At 35.6% G+C, this 19035-nt stretch overlaps 2 protein-coding genes across 8 annotated transcripts in view; both read right to left on the bottom strand.

Moving 5' to 3' along the window:
* The window catches only part of LOC110835896 (neuropeptide Y receptor type 1), a 266220-nt gene extending 260087 nt beyond the window's left edge, over window positions 1–6133 (bottom strand). For 2 of the 3 annotated variants that reach the window (XM_087347284.1, XM_087347285.1), the window contains exon 1: window positions 6009–6133. Coding sequence is in view for 1 of the 3 variants with exons in the window: in XM_022076597.2 (XP_021932289.1) it covers window positions 6009–6124 (116 nt within the window). In the remaining 2 variants the exon portion in view is untranslated. The remainder of the gene's footprint in view (window positions 1–6008) is intronic. The other variant, XM_022076597.2, reaches the window with a different exon arrangement.
* Window positions 4368–19035, bottom strand: part of Mct1 (Monocarboxylate transporter 1) — a 54964-nt gene continuing 40296 nt past the window's right edge. For 4 of the 5 annotated variants that reach the window (XM_087347283.1, XM_022076596.2, XM_022076594.2 and 1 more), the window contains 7 exons: window positions 18829–18972; window positions 14826–15477; window positions 13119–13268; window positions 12113–12362; window positions 11154–11319; window positions 8397–8597; window positions 4368–7756 (listed from right to left, as the gene is read on the bottom strand). In XM_087347283.1, coding sequence (XP_087203409.1) covers window positions 7566–7756; window positions 8397–8597; window positions 11154–11319; window positions 12113–12362; window positions 13119–13268; window positions 14826–15477; window positions 18829–18889 — 1671 coding nt within the window. In that variant the 5' untranslated portion in view covers window positions 18890–18972 and the 3' untranslated portion in view covers window positions 4368–7565. The remainder of the gene's footprint in view (window positions 7757–8396; window positions 8598–11153; window positions 11320–12112; window positions 12363–13118; window positions 13269–14825; window positions 15478–18828; window positions 18973–19035) is intronic. The other variant, XM_022076595.2, reaches the window with a different exon arrangement.

Raw genomic sequence — 19035 nt, 5'->3', positions numbered from 1 at the left:
ATGGCTTAATTTTTTTTTTAATTTTAGCCTCAATTGTATAGTAAGCTCAGAATGAGATTTTTTAGTGCGACATCAAAGAGAATATTTTGAAAAAAATATTTTCACTGGTAATGTAAAGTGTTAGTATGAGAGTTATGAATTGCATTTATTTCCCTCGACTAACTTTACGTCTGCATCAATTACATTTATAATAGAACGTCCCTACTCAAATACGGGCCTTTGAAATTTATGTGTACTCCTACGAACACATTTTTCCATCTCTTTCTTAATTCTATGCAGTCGTATTCAGTGGAAAGCTGATAACTAGGATGTACGAAACCTATTCTCTGTAAGTAGAATTTATTACTTGGGAGAAGGTGTATGGATGTAGACACAGTTCTGCATCCAAAGGTTACGATACGTATTTTAAACCCATGTATAATCAGTGGCCGCTCAGTCTGAGGCGTGGGCCTTGTGCCGCTTAGTCACTGGGACCGTGGGTTCGAATCCCACTCAAGCCATGGATGTTTGTCCGCGTTTTTCTGTGTTGTGCTGTCCTGTGTCTGCCTTGCGACGGGTCAATCCCTCGTCCAAGGAGTCCTACCAAATGTCTATAGATAAACCCACAAAAAGTTGGGACCCGCAGTGCTCAGGCACTTGAAGAACGGGTCGTTCCCAGTATCCAGTATAATCAGCAATACTTCCACCGTACTTCCTATAATGTAAGAATGTACAGAAAGTATACGAATATTTTTCTCGAGATAGCGGTTGTTCGGTTTGCCATAATTCAAGGTGATAAATGTTTCGATACCTATCGACTACATGAAGTACAAAAAATATTACATTTTATCCTCTTATTCTTTCGTCTTTGTTTTTACTGCAGCTAAAGGTGAACTGCTAGCTCACTCCGCCCACTCTTTAATAAAATCTTACTTTATGCTTATTGTCACAGTGGTAGAAATTAGTTATGTCCTACTGTATTTTCTGTGGTCCGTGACTACACTAGCCGACTTAGGTATAAGCCTACGTATCTGGAGCCATAACCCTGGGTTTTAAATAGATATTTGAGTCGTTTATCACCAAAATTATCACAATCCTGGCTCATCACTTAGGTGTAAGAAACTTCATAACCTACAGTTTATGAGAACAGAAACTACCAGTTTTATGTGATTAATTTAAGTTAATATTTAATAACCGTACCAGGGAGACGATTTAAATCAAACTGTTATATTAGTCTACCACTTATTACTGCACAGATTTTTAGGGTTGTCATAAATATGCGTCGTATTTCGTAGCGAAGATAAATATGGGTCTGATTTTGCTTCCATGCGGACACAGAAGACGTTGGATTTGATGTAAATAAACATAAATCTGCTCTAAAGTACAACAAGACTAGCAATTCTCTAGCACACGTGTCAGTCCCTCACAAGACAAGCAAAGGCGTGTGTAAAAATGAATGGCAATGACATTTAACATTTCCTACAAGGAATACAGCAGACCCTTCTCGTTCGTGGGTTTGCAAATCGCTTTTTTTATTCGCGGAAAAATTGTTATAATATTTGTGTATCGCGGCGTAGGTCCCTCGCTCCTTAGCGGTCGCTCATGCGCAGACGCACGGGGTAATACACAACAGCCCACAATTGCCCGCCTGTCTGTACCACGAGGAGTGTGTTTCGATTGATCGTTTTGCAACTTTCAGAACTGACTGTTGTCTTCGTGTTAGACCAGCCTGACACATTTTAGCCAGAAAAACCGAATGTTATACCAACACATATTTATTTCCTGTTTATTAATCATTAAACATGTTAAGTATAATGTTTCGTGTGTGTTTGGTTCCTTTAACCCTATTTTTCACAAACTTCCTGAACTTCGCGTATCGTGGTTTTTAAGAATATAACATTCAAACGGCGAGTATCTGGCGTATTATTTAAATGCTATTGTTTTAATTTAATGAATGTCTCATTGAGTTAATTTAAAAACCCTCAAGATATATACTGGGATACTGGGAACGACCCGTTCATCAAGTGCCTGAGCACTGTGGGTCCCAACTTTTTCGTCTCAAGATATATACAGAAGCAGAATTATATCTCTTTTTCTATAGAATCCGCCCTAGAATTTATGACCCATATTTCCGACACACTCTGTATTATGTTATGCAAATGACTTCCATTGCATATTTAATAATATTTGTTATGCTGATGCAGCCTTGCTCCATGTAGCTTGTACCGGGTAACAACCATTTACTATTACCACACGATTTGTTTTAATAGTCAGCGTCAGTTTTGTGCCTTGTTCTAAAGTTCCAATTTCCATACTAATCAGTTTTTGTTCAGCTGCGAAACTAGATCTCAGCGCGTTGTGTGCTGGTAATATACGGATGCTCAAATAAGTTGTCATTTCTTTTGCTACAAAAGCTAAGAGTTTGTTTATTAAAAAGAACTACAAGGTGAATGGGGTATAAGAACACGCACACTTCTTGCCTACTTTAAATATACCGAGCCGAAGTGTCACGGTGTATAGAATTGTGCTTCGTATTCATTTATGAACAGAAATATAAAAACTACATAAAGTGGGGCATTAAATATATTGCACAATGAAAACGAACTGTATTATATTACTGAAAGCAAGAAGACCTGAAGGGGGTAGAACAGTTAAAAGACCTACATAAAAAGATAATATTAAAATTTATAAAATAGTATGTAGATCAGATTCAACTTGTTCACGGTAGGAATCAATGGTGGGCAGTTGTAAATAGAGTAATAAAATATCTGAAGAAAGGACATTTCTTGGCCAGTCACTATCAGCTACTCAATAAGAACTCCAATTGTATTTAGGTAGTACATATGCCATCAGGTACTGAGAATATTCACCAAAAGTCTCTCGACCAAGGTTCGATTAGAGAACCTCACAAATACAAAGCCAGTTGCTAACCATTAAGTAGTGTTTTTCGGTGTGACAATTTTACGATACTCAATTGATGGCAGATTTATTTATTCGAAAATTGATTCTGGCTTATGGAATACTTTCGTTATTTTTCATTCACTTTTAACAGATCGGCCTTATCCGTAAGAACTGCCCGATTTCTTCTTTTGTATGTCAAATGTTATGTATCTACGAAAATTACAAAAATTTCTTTATCTGTGAAAGTTTGGTCTCTGTATGAAGTCTGTTTAATCAGAGGGAAGGGTTGTAATGAATTATATGCAATGTTGAAATTAGGATTCTTAACTACAACTACCTAAGCTAATTAATTCTTACCCAATTCTAAAAATCAGAATATTTCAGTTTTCCTTTCTATAGAAGATCATAATCCTTTTCAGGGACTTCAGTTCAGGAAACTTTATTTTCCTATCATAATTATTTACTTCCAATGATTTTGGTGAAAAATTAAAATAACAATTTAAACTAACTGGTGGATGGCTAACAATGGATGGATGGCTTGCATAACAAGCAAATTATTCTTAAAAAATCACAATATTGTAAAAATCAAATAATTTTTTGTGCAACACCATCAAATTTTTCTTTCATATGATTCTGGCAGTTCCTCAATGACAAAGTACGTAATAAAACTATAAATTGGTTTGTTTACACATGCAGTGTCATAATGGAGGGGATTAGGTATCCACTCTCCTCCTCCCCACTGCTTTTAGTAATGAAAATATTCCGTTAGTTTAGAAAAAGGGATTTTTGGTCAGTGTCTCCTCTGGCAACAGAGAGGTATTGGATCTCGGAATGTTCTGAAGTAACCTTAAGATAATGATGGTAATTGCCATTCTCTGCTGTGTTTTCATATTAGAGATTTCACCAAAACACTTACAGAATGGACCCAGAAATGCCCTGTTACCAAAAATTAAAAATAAAAATACTGTAGTATCTAGTGTAGCATAATTCAATTGCCGTAAATAAACTTGCAGTTTTGGTAAATACTGATATTCTTCTGTATGCTTATTAGCTAAGGAAACATCAGACACATTTTTAGTGGAACAATTTAGTGCCAGTATTTGGTACATTTTCAAGAAAAAAAGGAGTACTTCATATAATTTGAACCATTAATAAATGTTACAGGTCAAGGTTTGGAGGAGACTTAGACTGCCTTGAGAGATATGGCACCCACTTTCAGTTTAATTTCACTTTGCAGCCCATAATCTGAACTTAGCAATCAGCAAGGCTTGTTCCATAGATTCCATCAAAAACTGAGCTGAAATTTTTGCCAAACACATGTCTGAAAATTGTTTTTTCTCTGCCTATTAAAATAAGAACTAATGAAAAATAATTGTCATCATTATAGTATATATTTAAGGAGTAGGATGCTACAGGATATAATCAGTTAAATGGACTGTATGAGCGGACAAAATCAGCAGTTCAGTAGATTAAGTAAAAATGAATCATTAAATCCAAGATATTCATATTTAATAAAATAACAGGCCTGTTTCTTTATATTTAACTACCTTTTTTTTGTAAAAGTCCTGTTACACAGTTCCAGTCATGCTTCTATAAACACAAACACACATATATATGATATACACACGCACGCGTGCACACACACACACACAACATACAGAATTTGAAGCTGTTGTCTGTATTGTCCTGCATGGTCCTTTTGGAAAATTTAGTGACAATCCCGACAGCTTTGTTTCCATTTGACATTTAATTCGATATACCCTTGACTAGTTTATTTATACATTTTATTTTAATGCACAAGGTTTAGTATGTGACATTTAATTTTGTTATAGTCAAAGTCACCACAGCTAGTTCAGTGAGATCTAAAGTCTCTGCACGCTACCAAATTTTATTTCATGACTTAGTTATCTGCTATGCAATGTTATTCACTAATCAAGTAAAACATAGATGCAATATGAATCTGTATTTAAGGTCACAAAATCTGTGATATTATTTTGTACCTATCCTTCTATAAATACATTTCACTGTATCTTATTTTTATGTATTTATAGTTGATTTAATGACACTTTCAGTATCTAAACTCCCAGATGAGAGGATGACAGTGAGTAATTAATTGGAAAGGATATGGCCTAATTTTAAGGTATTATGCTGGCATTTGCTGGTCGCAGTGGCCACATGGTCTGAGGCATAAGCCTCATGCACTTGGACAGTGGGACTGTCTGTTCAAATCCCACTCAAATTAATGGATATCTTATTATTATTTTTAATATCAATATACATCTTCTCTTCAACAACAAAATATGAACAGAAATTCAGTAATTTTACTCAGTACTCCAACCCCTCAAGCTGGTTGCTGCATATATTCTCCCAGAAAACAAATGTTCCCATCAGCAATATCAAAATATCCTAAAAATTAAAAAAATGTTAACATCTGTTTGTTCATAGGTGCCAAGCAAACTTTCATAAGCATATTTTAATGATTTCAGGAACCTCTTTTGTGGTCCTAGTACCGCTACCACCCCATAAGATTCTATCCATTCTGTTGTTCTTATCGATTATACAAAATGAATGGGTATGACTTTTCATGGCCTCCATGACATAACGTTTATATCAGATTTCATCAATATCTGTCCAGTTATATCATGCAGACAGAAGAACAGTCAATCACATATGCAATCATTCAACCCTTTAAAGCCAACATTCATCTAAATAACATTTAATAATTCAGTCTGTACTGCAAAGAGAACACACAACCCATCCATTAAACTTGTTTAACTCTCTTCATGGAAATAATCACTGTTTACAGTGACAATCATAGAAAATACATAAATAAAAAATGCATTACTGACTGGTACATATAGTTACCATTTGGCTTTACCTTTAACGGACGGGAATTTAAGTGGCATAGTGGTGGCAGCCCTACGGAATTTTTCTTTTTGCGTGCATTTAAATTCTTCTACCAAAAACTTTAATATTATCTACAATAAGAATGATAAAGTGACGAAATAAACGCCATTTTTATGCGAATATAACAGATTACGCAGAGTCGTTTGAAAAACCGTCATATCTTACTTGCATAAATACATATTAATATCTATGTTTCTAAATTTCGTGTTTCTTTTACTTACATCTTGGTTGGAGGCATCATTGGCGAAGGGTTTTGCACTTGAAACACTTTTATAACTGTGTATTGGTGTGATATCCGCAAAAGCAGTTTTTGTCCAGACGTAAACCCACCTTCCATTGCTGACACTTCACACTGACTTCTCGATTCTCACCGAGCTGAACACGTGACATCGCAGTCGATTAGATGAAACAGGCCAGTGCTTATTTCATCTAGTGACTTTTATTGGCAACATTTGCTGGTCAACCTGGTGGTCTATGCAACGACTGATCTGATTCATCACTTTTATAATCCTTTTCCCCGTCCGCTGTTTAATTGCCGTCATCTTCTGATTCGTCACTGACAGTGTCTAAAATAACTTCTGGCTTTAGTAACTTTTCTTTCTTTTTTTTGAAGGCTTGGTAGAAGCCACGGTTGTGAACTATTGGCCACAGACAAAATTTTGTTTCCCTCTGTTTTAGTGCATACGTATTTTTATTCGCCAATCTTGTCGAGGAATGTAAGAGCTTTGAACTGGGGTGCCTGAAAATGAAGCCGAAACCCACTGGACATAAACAATGTACGCTGTTTATGTTTACAGTTTCAGGGTTGACAGCTCAAGCTGACCTTTGTCAAAACCCTAGACAACGCTCTTTCATTGAATGCAGTCCTCAATCAGTGTAAAAGAAGTAGCCAAGTCTCTTTCCAGTGTTGCCGGAGTTTACGTTCCCAACAAGAACTTAACTTATGTTCCCACAATGAAACGTAAGTCAAAGGTTAACGGGTTAAGCACATCATGCAAAGTACACATGATAAAAAGTAATATTATACAGTGCTTTTCTTTGTGTTCAATACAGATGCAACAGCTTCAAAACAAGTTTCATCACTGTTTGCAATTTATAAATTGACTTGCCATTTTATGAAGGAGGAAATCAGACACATTCAAATATAACCAAAATGAAGTACTAATTTACTAAGAACTGTGTAAATAAGAATAACAGTGCACAATTAAAAATAACAATTAGAAGTACATTCAGTATGTATTGTCATATTGATGTCCCAGACATCCTTCATATCCAAATATATATATATAAAAAAATATTATGAATTAGTTGCACAGTTGAAATTTAATATTTCCAAAATTATATGACTGAGCCATTCCCTCCTTGCAAATATTAAAGAAATAACTGTAGATAACATCACAGACACAGGAGACAAAATACACATACCTGATCACAAAACTCATGAACACACACTATCCTATACGCACTTCACATGATATTTCTGGTACTCAAAAAAACAAAAATCTATATTTATGCTATTGTACAAAACAAAATAATAAAATAATTATTATTTCGAAAGGCAGTCTATTTGCTTTATTTAGCACCAGGAGTTAAAAATGTCTGCATGCTTTTTGACATGTTCCTTGCAAGATAATCTCTAAACAACTTCCATGGCAATTTTATTTTGTCTGAATTTATATCTGCACCAAATTTACCCCTCACTAAAACTCTTCTTTCACCTCGAAAAACTTTCTCAATGTTTAGTGAACTCATACAGCACAAGGGTTCCAGTTGAACTGTTATGCTGCTGAATGTGCTATACTTCCATTTTGGTGGACAGCTAATTTTTGGCTTGATTTGCTGTTCCTCCTTTGCATCACATACCTCTGTAATGACGGAATGCAAAAGAGCATAATCCCACTTGCAGCAATTGTGATGCCAGCCACATAAAATCCAGGGTTATATGATTGGAGAGCATCATAAAGCCAGCCTATAACGGGAAAACACAAATTCAACTCTCCCGAGATGCATGTATTATATTTCAAAAAATTAAATTAATTTGTCATGAAAATTATTGGAACTGTTAATAAAACTTGGATATTTAATTCTTATATAAAAGTTGCTTTAAGTTCACAAAATTGAGTCATTCTCAAACAATCAAAATCAAAAGTGACTTCTGACCATTCAAAACATTCACTACAACATACCAGAGTCTTGTTGTCAGAATTATGGAAAACATTAACTTTTACAACTGTATTTTATCACATTATAGACCTTTATGTGCACATAAAAACATTAAATATGCATTGCAACTTTCAATTAATATTTAAATGTTTACAGTCAAAAACAACAGTATAAAGGCTACTACAAATAAAATCAGAGTATTTAATCCTCTTCAGCAAGCTATTTTTTACACATTAACCTGGATCATATGAAAATAGGGATTTAAAATCCTGTACTACACAACCATCAGCCACACATTGAGGCAAGTTGTTTATATTACTTTTATCGAGCGATACTTGATTCATATTGGAAAGAAATTGTAGCACTTGTCAGTCATGCATTTCTTGCCAGGAGCTGGGAAGTGACAGCTGTGCTCAACTTTATTGTGAGTGCGCTATTGGCTATACCTGCTACAGGAGGACCAAGAAAAGATGCAATTCCTTGAAAGAGCAGAAGCAATCCAAATGCGTTGGTGAGGCGATCAAGTCCAAGAAGATCCACCAGAATGACTGAAGTTAACCCCACATAAGCTCCAATGGTGAACCCATATATAGATGCATAAATAACGAATGAATAGAATTCATAACACAAGGCACTGAATGCGGTTGCTGAACAAAGAAATAAAGTCATGTTATTTACAGCAAAAATTTTATCCATATAAATACCAATTAGATATATAATAAATTCTTCTCGGGCAACCAGCCATGTAAGGTGGTTTAATGGAGAAAACACCATCTTCATCCTCCTCCTCAGGATACTGCAGTTGGTTCTCGAAATGTTGGTGTTTTCTCCATTAAACCGGCTTTTATGGCTGGTAGCCCGAGAAGAATTCATTATACTTAGTTGCCGTGAAAGCTTCAGCTCATACTGACTAGATATATGTTAGTAACATACATTTTCCTTTAAAGAATATGAACACTTCCAACAAACACACAAGGAATTAAAAAAAACATGAAAAAGGTAATGTTCATAAATTATGAAATAGAACATAAAAATGTATTTCATGTTTGTGCATGTGTGTATGCATAATTTCACATTTTCACACATACACATTCATGCATGGAAATAGTTATATGACAATAGATCATCATATATCAATTCATGTCAATGATTTTTACATAAATTGGTGCTCTTATACTATCCAGAGAATTAATATGATAATTATACTCAAACTGCATGGTTTCAAGTATGTTAATAAAAGGGTTTCAGGTGTATAGAATTTATAAACACTAGTCATCATACATTAATATATAATAGCATTATAGTCAGTTGCTATGCACAAAATATTCTAACAGACCTATACAACATTATCTTCATGTGTCACTGTTAGTTTAGAGTGCTTTGGTGAATAACATTGCCATCATTTGAAATCCTTCAACTAAGGATCTGTAAATCCTTAAACCACTCAGCACCAAGAGACATACAGCTTTCTCTTCCATTTTCATAATTACTGATTACAGTACAGAAAATTAACCTGTCATTTTCTCTCTTTCCATCAGATACTGTATCATGTGAAATGTGTATTTTAGTTTTTTAAAGCTGAATGGAACCAAGACAATATATGTCACATCTGTAATCAATTAGATGCCCAGCTCCACTGAGATATGGAATTGCCCCACCACAATAATAAAATAAAAATTTCATTATAGGCTTGGCCTGATAATTTCTCATTACAAAAGAGAATAACATTTAATTAAGGATGGTTGTTTTCATATGCCTACTGAATGACAGATTGTCTAGAAGATACATTAATAATCCATATGTTACTTAGGAGTTAAATGATGTAGTAGTCACTATGATGAGTAATAGATCAGCTAGATAAAAGTTTAAAATCAAATAATTGAAAATAAGACATTTATTTCAGACAGTGACAGTGAAAATTTTGTAAATAATTATGTGCTGCCACATTAATAAATGGTGATAATGATGAGGCATGATTCTCGTGCGCCTGACTGCTGCGACCGTGGGTTTGAGTCCCACTCAAGGTATGGATGTTTGTCCGCGTCTTTCTGTGTTTGTATAGGTAGAGGCCTTGCGTTGGGATGATAACTTATCCAAGGGGTCCTACCATTGACCAAATAGATCAATTGAATAAAACAAAAACCTTGACACCTACGGGTAAAAGAGGGTAAAAGAGAAAGAAAGAAAGAAAATGATGATGAGATAGACATACAGAATGGGAAGACCAGTCAGATTACTGTACAGGAGCCTGCATTTGAACCACTGTGTGTAGCTAAGGACACAAATGTCATACTGAACATTTTCAAACAATTTTTCAGTCATGAATTTTGAGATATATAGTAACTGAGGCTAATTATTATGTAGAACAAAACACAAAACTGCAGGAATTGTGGAGCTGCCCAAAGCGAATCTTTAACATGGTCAGGGACACCAGCAACAACTGATGAAATTTATATTGTACTACTGGGATCTGTTTTCAGTGCTAAAGGACTACCACATTAAGTCAAATTATTAAGGTAATGTACAACACAGCCTTGTATTCTGCACACATTACAGGATTTAACTACAAAATTTTAACAAAATATTACTTAAATTGTAAACTTCAGAAGTTACAGACATGTTAATTCAGCTTGTGGATTTAAACCTTCATCTTCTCTGTCCTCAAGTTATTTAAAATCTTTGGCAACGATTAGTTACACTACTTCAGACATTCCCCCACCTCATCATTAAGCATAATTCTAGAGACACAAATAAATACAAATTTACAGAATGACAGTAGCTTAGAACTCTGAAGTGGTGGCTGTGTTATCAAGTCATTTGTCAGTCACCACAGCAGTCCATCATCAATGATGGTTTTGTCACAGTTCTAAACTACACATCTTCAGTTTTCATATTTGATATATTTGCAATTTTCATTCTTAGAAACATCCCTAACATCAGCATACTGTACCTCACTCTGACTTCTTTTTGCAAGTTTGCATATACAGAGCTTAGTGTAAATACAAACAATTTTTATATCTTTCTTATATACTTTTGGTCGCATTATATAAATTTAAAATCATTAGTTATAAGATCAACATCCTGCTTCAGAACCAATTAAACCTGGATTTCATTCTTTCCACTGTCACTCAAAGTATAATGCTAGTTTAAACCCTTAACAGACCATAATCTCAACAAATAACAAAATGTGTCTTCCTACTTACCCACGCCACAGATGGTAAGGCACACATTGTAGACCATCAGTCGATTTATCCATGGTTTGTCAGACACATAACCTAGAATAATTCTGCCTATAAGATTGGCAATACCTATTACTGCCAAGAGTAAACTGGCTTTGTCTGTTGAGATACCTCGCTCTTCAGCCTGTGCCTAAAACACGAGAAAATATTACTCATAAAGTAAGATATTTTTGCTCACAGCCATAAGTTGTTGAAAGAACTATGTAACATGTCCGAAGCAAAGTCAAACACCTCCAGTAGATGAATCATCTATCTTAAGTGTCATATCATCTTAACTTTCCTAAGGAATAATTTCTTAGAAAGTCTCAGTACAGAAACTAATATATGCAATCACACCTACATTACACATGACTGCGTACAGCCAATTTCCATTTTTGAAAGGCAAAGGTAAAGTTTTCCTTGTGGCCTTGAACATGTGTAGGAGACATGGAAGTTTATTTTCATACATTCCTATCTCATCATCGGATGGAGGCGAGTGGTTAGATCCACAGTCTGAACACCTTTACAGCTGGGGAAAGAGCTACAGTAGAAGGCTTGTTGGGCTCCATATAGTTGTAAAGATGAAAGTCCTGTTGGACCTACAGGAACTGGACCCTGATCATTCACTCCACAGTCAGTCAGTCACTACTGACTCAGTTATATTATTATACAAAATATTCTGTAAAGTCATCAAGTGTAAATATAAAACCATTATGTTAATACAAGTTTGGTATATTTAACACCTCTATTGTCTTACCAAACTTGATGACCCCACAAATTAATAGATCCATTAGTTAAAAAGTATCAAAATTAGTGGCCTCAAAATGTTATACTATCCACATCAAGTTTTGGGTGCTATAAATGAGAATTTGGTCCCTGTGAATATCATCATAAAATAAGAAAACAAAAAAATCCATGGATTCAGTTAATGAATGAGTACTAACCACTAAATATACATAAGGTATGTTGAATCCCACACTAGTGCAGAAGTTTGAGATAGTAAAGAGAATAAATATGGGGTCCTTGAGGAGGGAGAAGTCCAACATTTCTGTGAGTGTATCTCTTGTCTCCTTTGAGCAGCCACATATTGTCATTCTGTCATCATCATCTTGCCTTTGTTTTGAGCCCTTCAGCTCCATCAGCTGATGAGACTCTTCCCCATGTTTTATATCCTGTTGTAGCCATACGTTAGACCTGCAAAAGTAAGAATTTTCATATTAAATAGTTGTCAGCAACAATTTAGTAATGCTTACTTACAAGCTGACAGATGATGATGAAGACAGGAGGAGGAGGAAAGCTGAGAAAGAGATATTTAGATCCAGGGTGTAATTTATGATAACATTTGACTGCATCTCCTTCATATACATCCTTAAATTTACATAATTCAAAAATCCAACTACAGAAGTATGATACCTTCATTCAAATACAATGTATCTGCAACTTCTGCATGGATTTTTCTTTTACGTGTGTTACATCATATGCACTGAAAATTAAGTTTTCCATTATATGATATGATGACAATTATTACAGAGCAGCCCAAGAAGACTTAGAGATATTCAGATCATAATATTCATTTAAAATGTGAATGCATTATATTAGAATAATGATATCAATACAACAACATGATTATAACAACTATTATACATCTTCCATTATAAGAATGCCACAGCATACAGGTCACTAATAAATCTGTATTGTATGTATCTTGTTCACCCTGAGAATTTAATGTTTTCATCTGACATAAAACTAGCTATATACTCACAGTATGTGTGTTAGAACTATATAATGCATTATGAAAAATGTGAATCCTGAAACAGAAACTTTCATTAACAACATAAGTAAGGGCAGTAAATTAGATGCCTCTGATTTATGATACCCAGAAGACAAGGCTGGTGGGATCATGCTAGGTAAAATGCATTCTACACACTTGGCATGCCAACTATGGCTTACCCAAGCCTCACCATGTGGCATTCAACCTTATTTGAGGAATAAGAAACAACCATTGGCCCCTGCTTAAAGAATGTGTTGCCTCCAGGCCTCAAACCCAAGACTCTGAAGTTTCCATGGCCTGGCCAAGTACAGCTTCTTCCCCTCTTCCTCCTCCATGAGAAAAATAAGATAGAAATGGAGAAAATTGAACAGAAGAATAAAGAAATTGGAGACAAAAAAGTAACCGGGGCAAAATAAACTGAAGCTGATAAATGCATAATAACCAAGTCCCATGTTTTATATATTATCTGAATTTAAATCTTACTTTGGAAACCTGTAAGAAGGCTGACATTTGGTTTCACAGAACATAAAATTATCTTGGTTACAAATGGCATAAACAGATATGGACTACAATTGACAAATCATGTTTGCCTACTATCATAAAAATTAACACTCCTTTTTTTAAAATCCAGTCCTTCAGTGCTATCAACACAAAAGTCCACCAACAAATACCACCACTTCAATATATATATAATTACTGTTTTGGTCTATCAAGAGATTACCAAACTAAAATTTCATATGGTACAAATTTTCTTCTGCCCAGCAAGCAGTGATTTCCTACATTTTATCCTGTAACAATGCCAGCAGAATATAGTCACAAATGTCTCTATTAATAAATATTTCTTATTCCACTCTCATATCACCTCTCTCAGCACCAAATATTTTCTTCATGCTTTGCTTTCACAATTCACACTTTTTAGATCTGAGGTTCTCATGGTGGTGAATACGTTTCTGGCAGCCTTCTAGGTGGGTACTTTTATTTTCTAAAAATATATTGCCCTTCAGCCCTGAAGATGGAGATAGTTATGTTCACTAAATGATAGCAAGCAATCCCTGAATCTAATGTTCTTTTAACTTGTTTCAAAAATCAGAACTCTGTAACACCTTCAGCTGTCTTCATCATCATGATTTTACCCTAAGATATGACCAGAATGTATTTTCTGTGCATGGCTGTGTGACAAAATTGAATTATCCCACTAGCAAAGACAGAGATATGTTATTTGTGTTACTTTAAAAACAAATATTGGAAAACAAATTTTTAGTTGATATAATGTTCTATTACAGACAGCAGATGTAATATTCATATTTAATTTTAATTATAAATATTGAAATTATCATAGATATGAGAAAACTTTCAACAGATTAGCTTTGAGGACAGAGTTTGTTCACATCTAGTACCTCAACATATAGTTTAAGATGACCTGCCAGGCCTCTGCCCACCCAGACAAGGGCATAGAATCTATTTCTCATGTTGAAGCACCCTTAGAACATATTCCATTACTCCCAATGATACAGTATCATAAAATGGTCAGTCAAAGGTTAATACAGACTCTGAACCACATTGGAGGCTTCATATTCACCACATCCAAAGATTTAATCTCTTACAGAGATATTTTAAAAATTTTGCAAACAGATCTAATTGGGAATCAAACAGAGAACTCTCTGAATGAGATTACACTATCTTACCTTCATGCCACAAGATCCCCCAACTTTGAGCACTTGACAGAAATTGCACATTAAAAAACCTTGCGTTAATTGAGCATATGGACCAAATGAAATACTATATTGAGTCTGTGTATGTATAAAATCATAGGTAATTTGGGGCACTTGCAGATAATGAAGATTAGGAACAAAACACCAACTTGCCATACTTAAGATTGCAGGTACCTGTGATAAGGAATGTTGTGTAGACTTCCACGGTAGAAGATGTCCCTTCTGTACATGATGCCACTGGATTTACGGAGACTCTGGCTCCCAAATGTAGGCTTTAAATGAGGATCAGGCATTGAAGCTGAAGTTGAGAGTAAAATTGGTTGGCTGAGAGCAAGTCGTGCAACATCTGAGGTCCCAGCATTTGACCTGCCCTGCATCTTCCCAGAATAAGGCATCATGAAGTGTCCAATGCTGCGAGGTCTGTGTAAGGCATTGTCATCACCTTTCGAAACAGACGTGGAAATTACTTGGTGCAGGTTCTGCTCAGAGCTGTTTTTCTCATCCATTGAGTTTGTAGTGGCAGCATTGCCATGAAGTGCTACTGCACTGGAAGAGGCAGCCCTGCTGACTGGCTTGCTCTCCCTAATATCTGGTATGGGCCTGAACAGCGCACCCAAGATGATACAGTTGAGCACAACCGCTGCAATGATTAGCAAAGCTCCACGCCATCCATACTCCGTGATAAGGTACTCTGAGATTGGTGCAAATAAAAAGGTTCCCAGCCCAGAACCACAAACAGCAATTCCAGTTGCCAGAGAACGATACTTCTCAAAGTAACACGTCACACTCACAATGGCTGGCAGGTAGATGAGACCAAAGCCAAAACCTGGGTAAAAATCATCAGTTTCAAATTATTAGGAAACCGCCAAGCTCTGGTTTCTAAAAGTTCATTACAATCATCACAAAAGTCCACCACAGAACCACATCATGAACCAATTCATTCTACTTTAGTGTATAACAGCTGTTATATTGAAATTGACACATTGTATGAAGAACATATACAACACATAAATTTTTCATCTTATTAGTAATTTTCATCCCACATGTTTCAATACCTATTGAAATACACCAACATATAGAAGGTACATAAACATTGTTCAGCATGAATTCAAATGAATCCATAATTTTGGTAAGGACTCACAAAATTTAGTCATAATCTGCCAATACAGTAGAATTATGGATGAATGAAGAGACAGACACAAATGGCGAAATTATAAAAGTTGAAACAGTGTTTATGAAATGAATCTAATAATAAAACAGTGGACAAATATATTATGTTTGGAAGCAATAAAAAGTTTCATATGAAACAAGTTGGTAGTTCAGGCAGTTTATGGAGTATATTTTGTTCCTATTAAAGCTTTTACAACCAGTTGGTGAAGGTGTTTATACTCGGACAAATGAGAAGAAGTAATAAATACTGTTTACATTGCATTACAGAGAGATGAGACTTTCACTTCTCTGCAGCAAGGCACATCATAGGAGAAAGCCTTACAAAGCATGTGTATCTATAACTTTACGTTACAGTATTATATCATCTGATGACATAACTGTGAATGGTGGAAAGGACTACTCCAACAACATACCAGCACATGCATTTCTTTTACTTCTGCATACCTCACTAGTCTTGATATTCATTCATTGCTGATAAAGTTAACATTGCCACAAATCTAAACTATTCTTACTGTTGCAAAAGGGGCAGATTGTGTCTATGGAACTGGGCTCCTAACAGGCCCTTTGTCCAGACTCCACCTAAGACATGTTTCAATATGGAGTAGCAGTGGAATAATACTGATAGAAGGAAACAAAGGACTCAGAAAACCTGTCCCAGTACCACTTTGTCCACCACAAATTCCACATGGACTGCCTTGGGTGCAAACATTAGCTTCAACAGTAAAAAGCCAGTGACTTGCAACCTGAGCTATGGCACAGCCAAACTATACAATGCATATCACACTGCACAGTCATAAATATTTTTACTTCAATTTAGTTAAATGTTCACCACAATAAAAAATGTTTAAAACAAGAATTGTATATCTTAATTAGATATGTTTTTAAACTAAGATATCAATTTTTACATGAACCATTTTTTATAATACTGTAATGTAAAGCAAGTATTATACTGACCAGTAAGAAGAAACTTTTAGCATACACCAGCATTATAACTTCAATCAAAATTCATTCAATAGGTCAGAGATGGATCATGTAAAGAAACAGATGAATAATCATGGTTCAGTCTGCCTTGTAGCATTCTCACACAGTTTTAGGCAGAAAACCAGAAGCAAAATGACCACTTGAGGGGCCTAGGTGTAGATAGAATAATATTAAAGTGGACATAAAATAAATGTGGTGTGAGGATGCAGACTTGACTTATCTAGCTCAGGATTGGGTTCCATGAAAGGAGAGGAATTTATTGGTCAGTTGGTGGCTATTACCACTTCAAGAAGGACTATGCTCTATGGGTTAGTTGCTTATTTAACAGACTTGAAGCTGCATCAGCATCTTCGATTATTTAACCTACTTAATTTGAGTTTTATCAATTCAGTGAATTTAAGTTTTGAACACCTTTACTAGTGGAAATTATTGTGTATGAGTTCAACCATTGTGTTCAGGTTTGTAATATTAAGTGTAAATAATAAATACAAAGTAGTGTCAAATTATTTACACATATTAAAAGTTGGACTTAAAGGTTTGTATTTGAGTTACATGGAAATAAATCCTTACATAAAAAATTTTAGTGCCTTATGCTAAAGTATAAAGGTAACTAACTACATAGAGCAGATACCTTCTTGAAAGACTGACTGTCACTTCGTTACTCAAGAAATTCTCCACCTTGTATAGACACTAAAGGTTTGCTGCCATGTTATCAAATACCCACAAATGATCAATAACCTAAGCCAGATGAATCCAGCCCATACCCAATCTCTATAAGATCCACTGTAATGTTAGATTTTCATCTATGCCTGACAAAAACTTTGTACACATTTCTCATCTCTTCCATGTAAGCTACATGCCCTACCAATCCCACACTCCATGATTTGATTATCCTAATAATACAGAGTGGCACACGAAATGTTTACCCTTTTAAATCCTGCACAAAATCTATATTTCTTACAAAAGTATTGCATATCACATACACACTAAAGGACACAAGCAAGGAAAGTTATTTTTAGAGCAGAACATGTTCAATATGATTCCCATTCTGCCTCATCACCTCTTCTAGATGAACTTGTACATTGTACGGTACAAGTCTTCTGAAAGTGTGTGGCACATGGATGGAGCTGTTAACAAACAAAACATTTGATTCTGGGCTACGGAATATTCACATCAGTTTCACGAGAGACACAATTATGATGACAAAATTACTGTACGGGTTGCCATATCAAGCCAAAGAATGTTCAGGTCATTCTATTTCGATGACACGGTGAACTCTGTTCATTACCTGTGCATGTTGTGCAACAGCTTTATACCGCAACTTATTGCAACAGGATTGTCGATCAAAACCCAGTGGTTTATGCAAGATGGAGCCAGGCCACACACAGTTAATGTGGTCCTTGATTTTCTGTATGAAAGCTTTGGCCCCAGAGTGATTTCTCATCGTTTTCCTGGACACCATGATTGTGGACAGGTCTGGCCACCCCACAGCCCTGACATTAATCCATGTGATTTCTTCCTGTGGGGCTTCATGAAGAACAAACTGTACTCAAGGAAACCTGGTCCATTAATTGAACTCAGAGCTAAGATCATCCAGCTGCGCCACACACTTTCACAAGACTTGTTGCATAACGTGATCACAAACATACAAGTTCACCTAGAAGAGGTGATGAGGCAGGATGGGAGTCATATTGAACATGTTCTGCACTAGAAACAACTTTCCATGCTTGTGTGTATGTGACATGCAAGACTTTTGTAAGAAATACAGATTTTGTGCAGGATTTAAAAGGGTAAACATTTCATGTTCCACTCTGTATCTGTTGAAGAGTACAAACTATGAAGCTTCTCATCAGTTTATTTCTGCCATTCAGCTACAACTTTCTTTATCTTAGAGCAAAATATTCCCATCAGCCCATTCTGAAACACCCACATTCTAAATACACAGATAAGAGAAGGTACTGGCTCCATATCAATGTGTTCTCAAGCAATGTATACAAAGTGAAATAACTTAAGCCATTGCTCATACCTGCTCCCAATCCAATGGTTAAGTAGAGTGTGAGGACATTCTGAGCAAAGACGCTGATCATGAGAGAGACAGCGGCCAGCAATGACCCTGCAATTGTCACTGCCCGGCAACCATACTTGTTCACGAAGGAACTGGAGATCGGACCTGCACAACAACATAAACGATTCCTTCCGATCACTAGTTCACACACCTAGTCTAAACATAGAA

This window comes from Zootermopsis nevadensis, unplaced genomic scaffold (genome assembly GCF_977971745.1).
Source record: "Zootermopsis nevadensis isolate Lab colony 2312 unplaced genomic scaffold, Znev_1.0 Znev_ptg000011l, whole genome shotgun sequence".
Lineage (NCBI taxonomy): Eukaryota > Metazoa > Arthropoda > Insecta > Blattodea > Termopsidae > Zootermopsis > Zootermopsis nevadensis.
The sequence above is the reverse complement of the archived record's forward strand: the minus strand, read 5'-3'. Positions and strand labels throughout refer to the sequence as shown.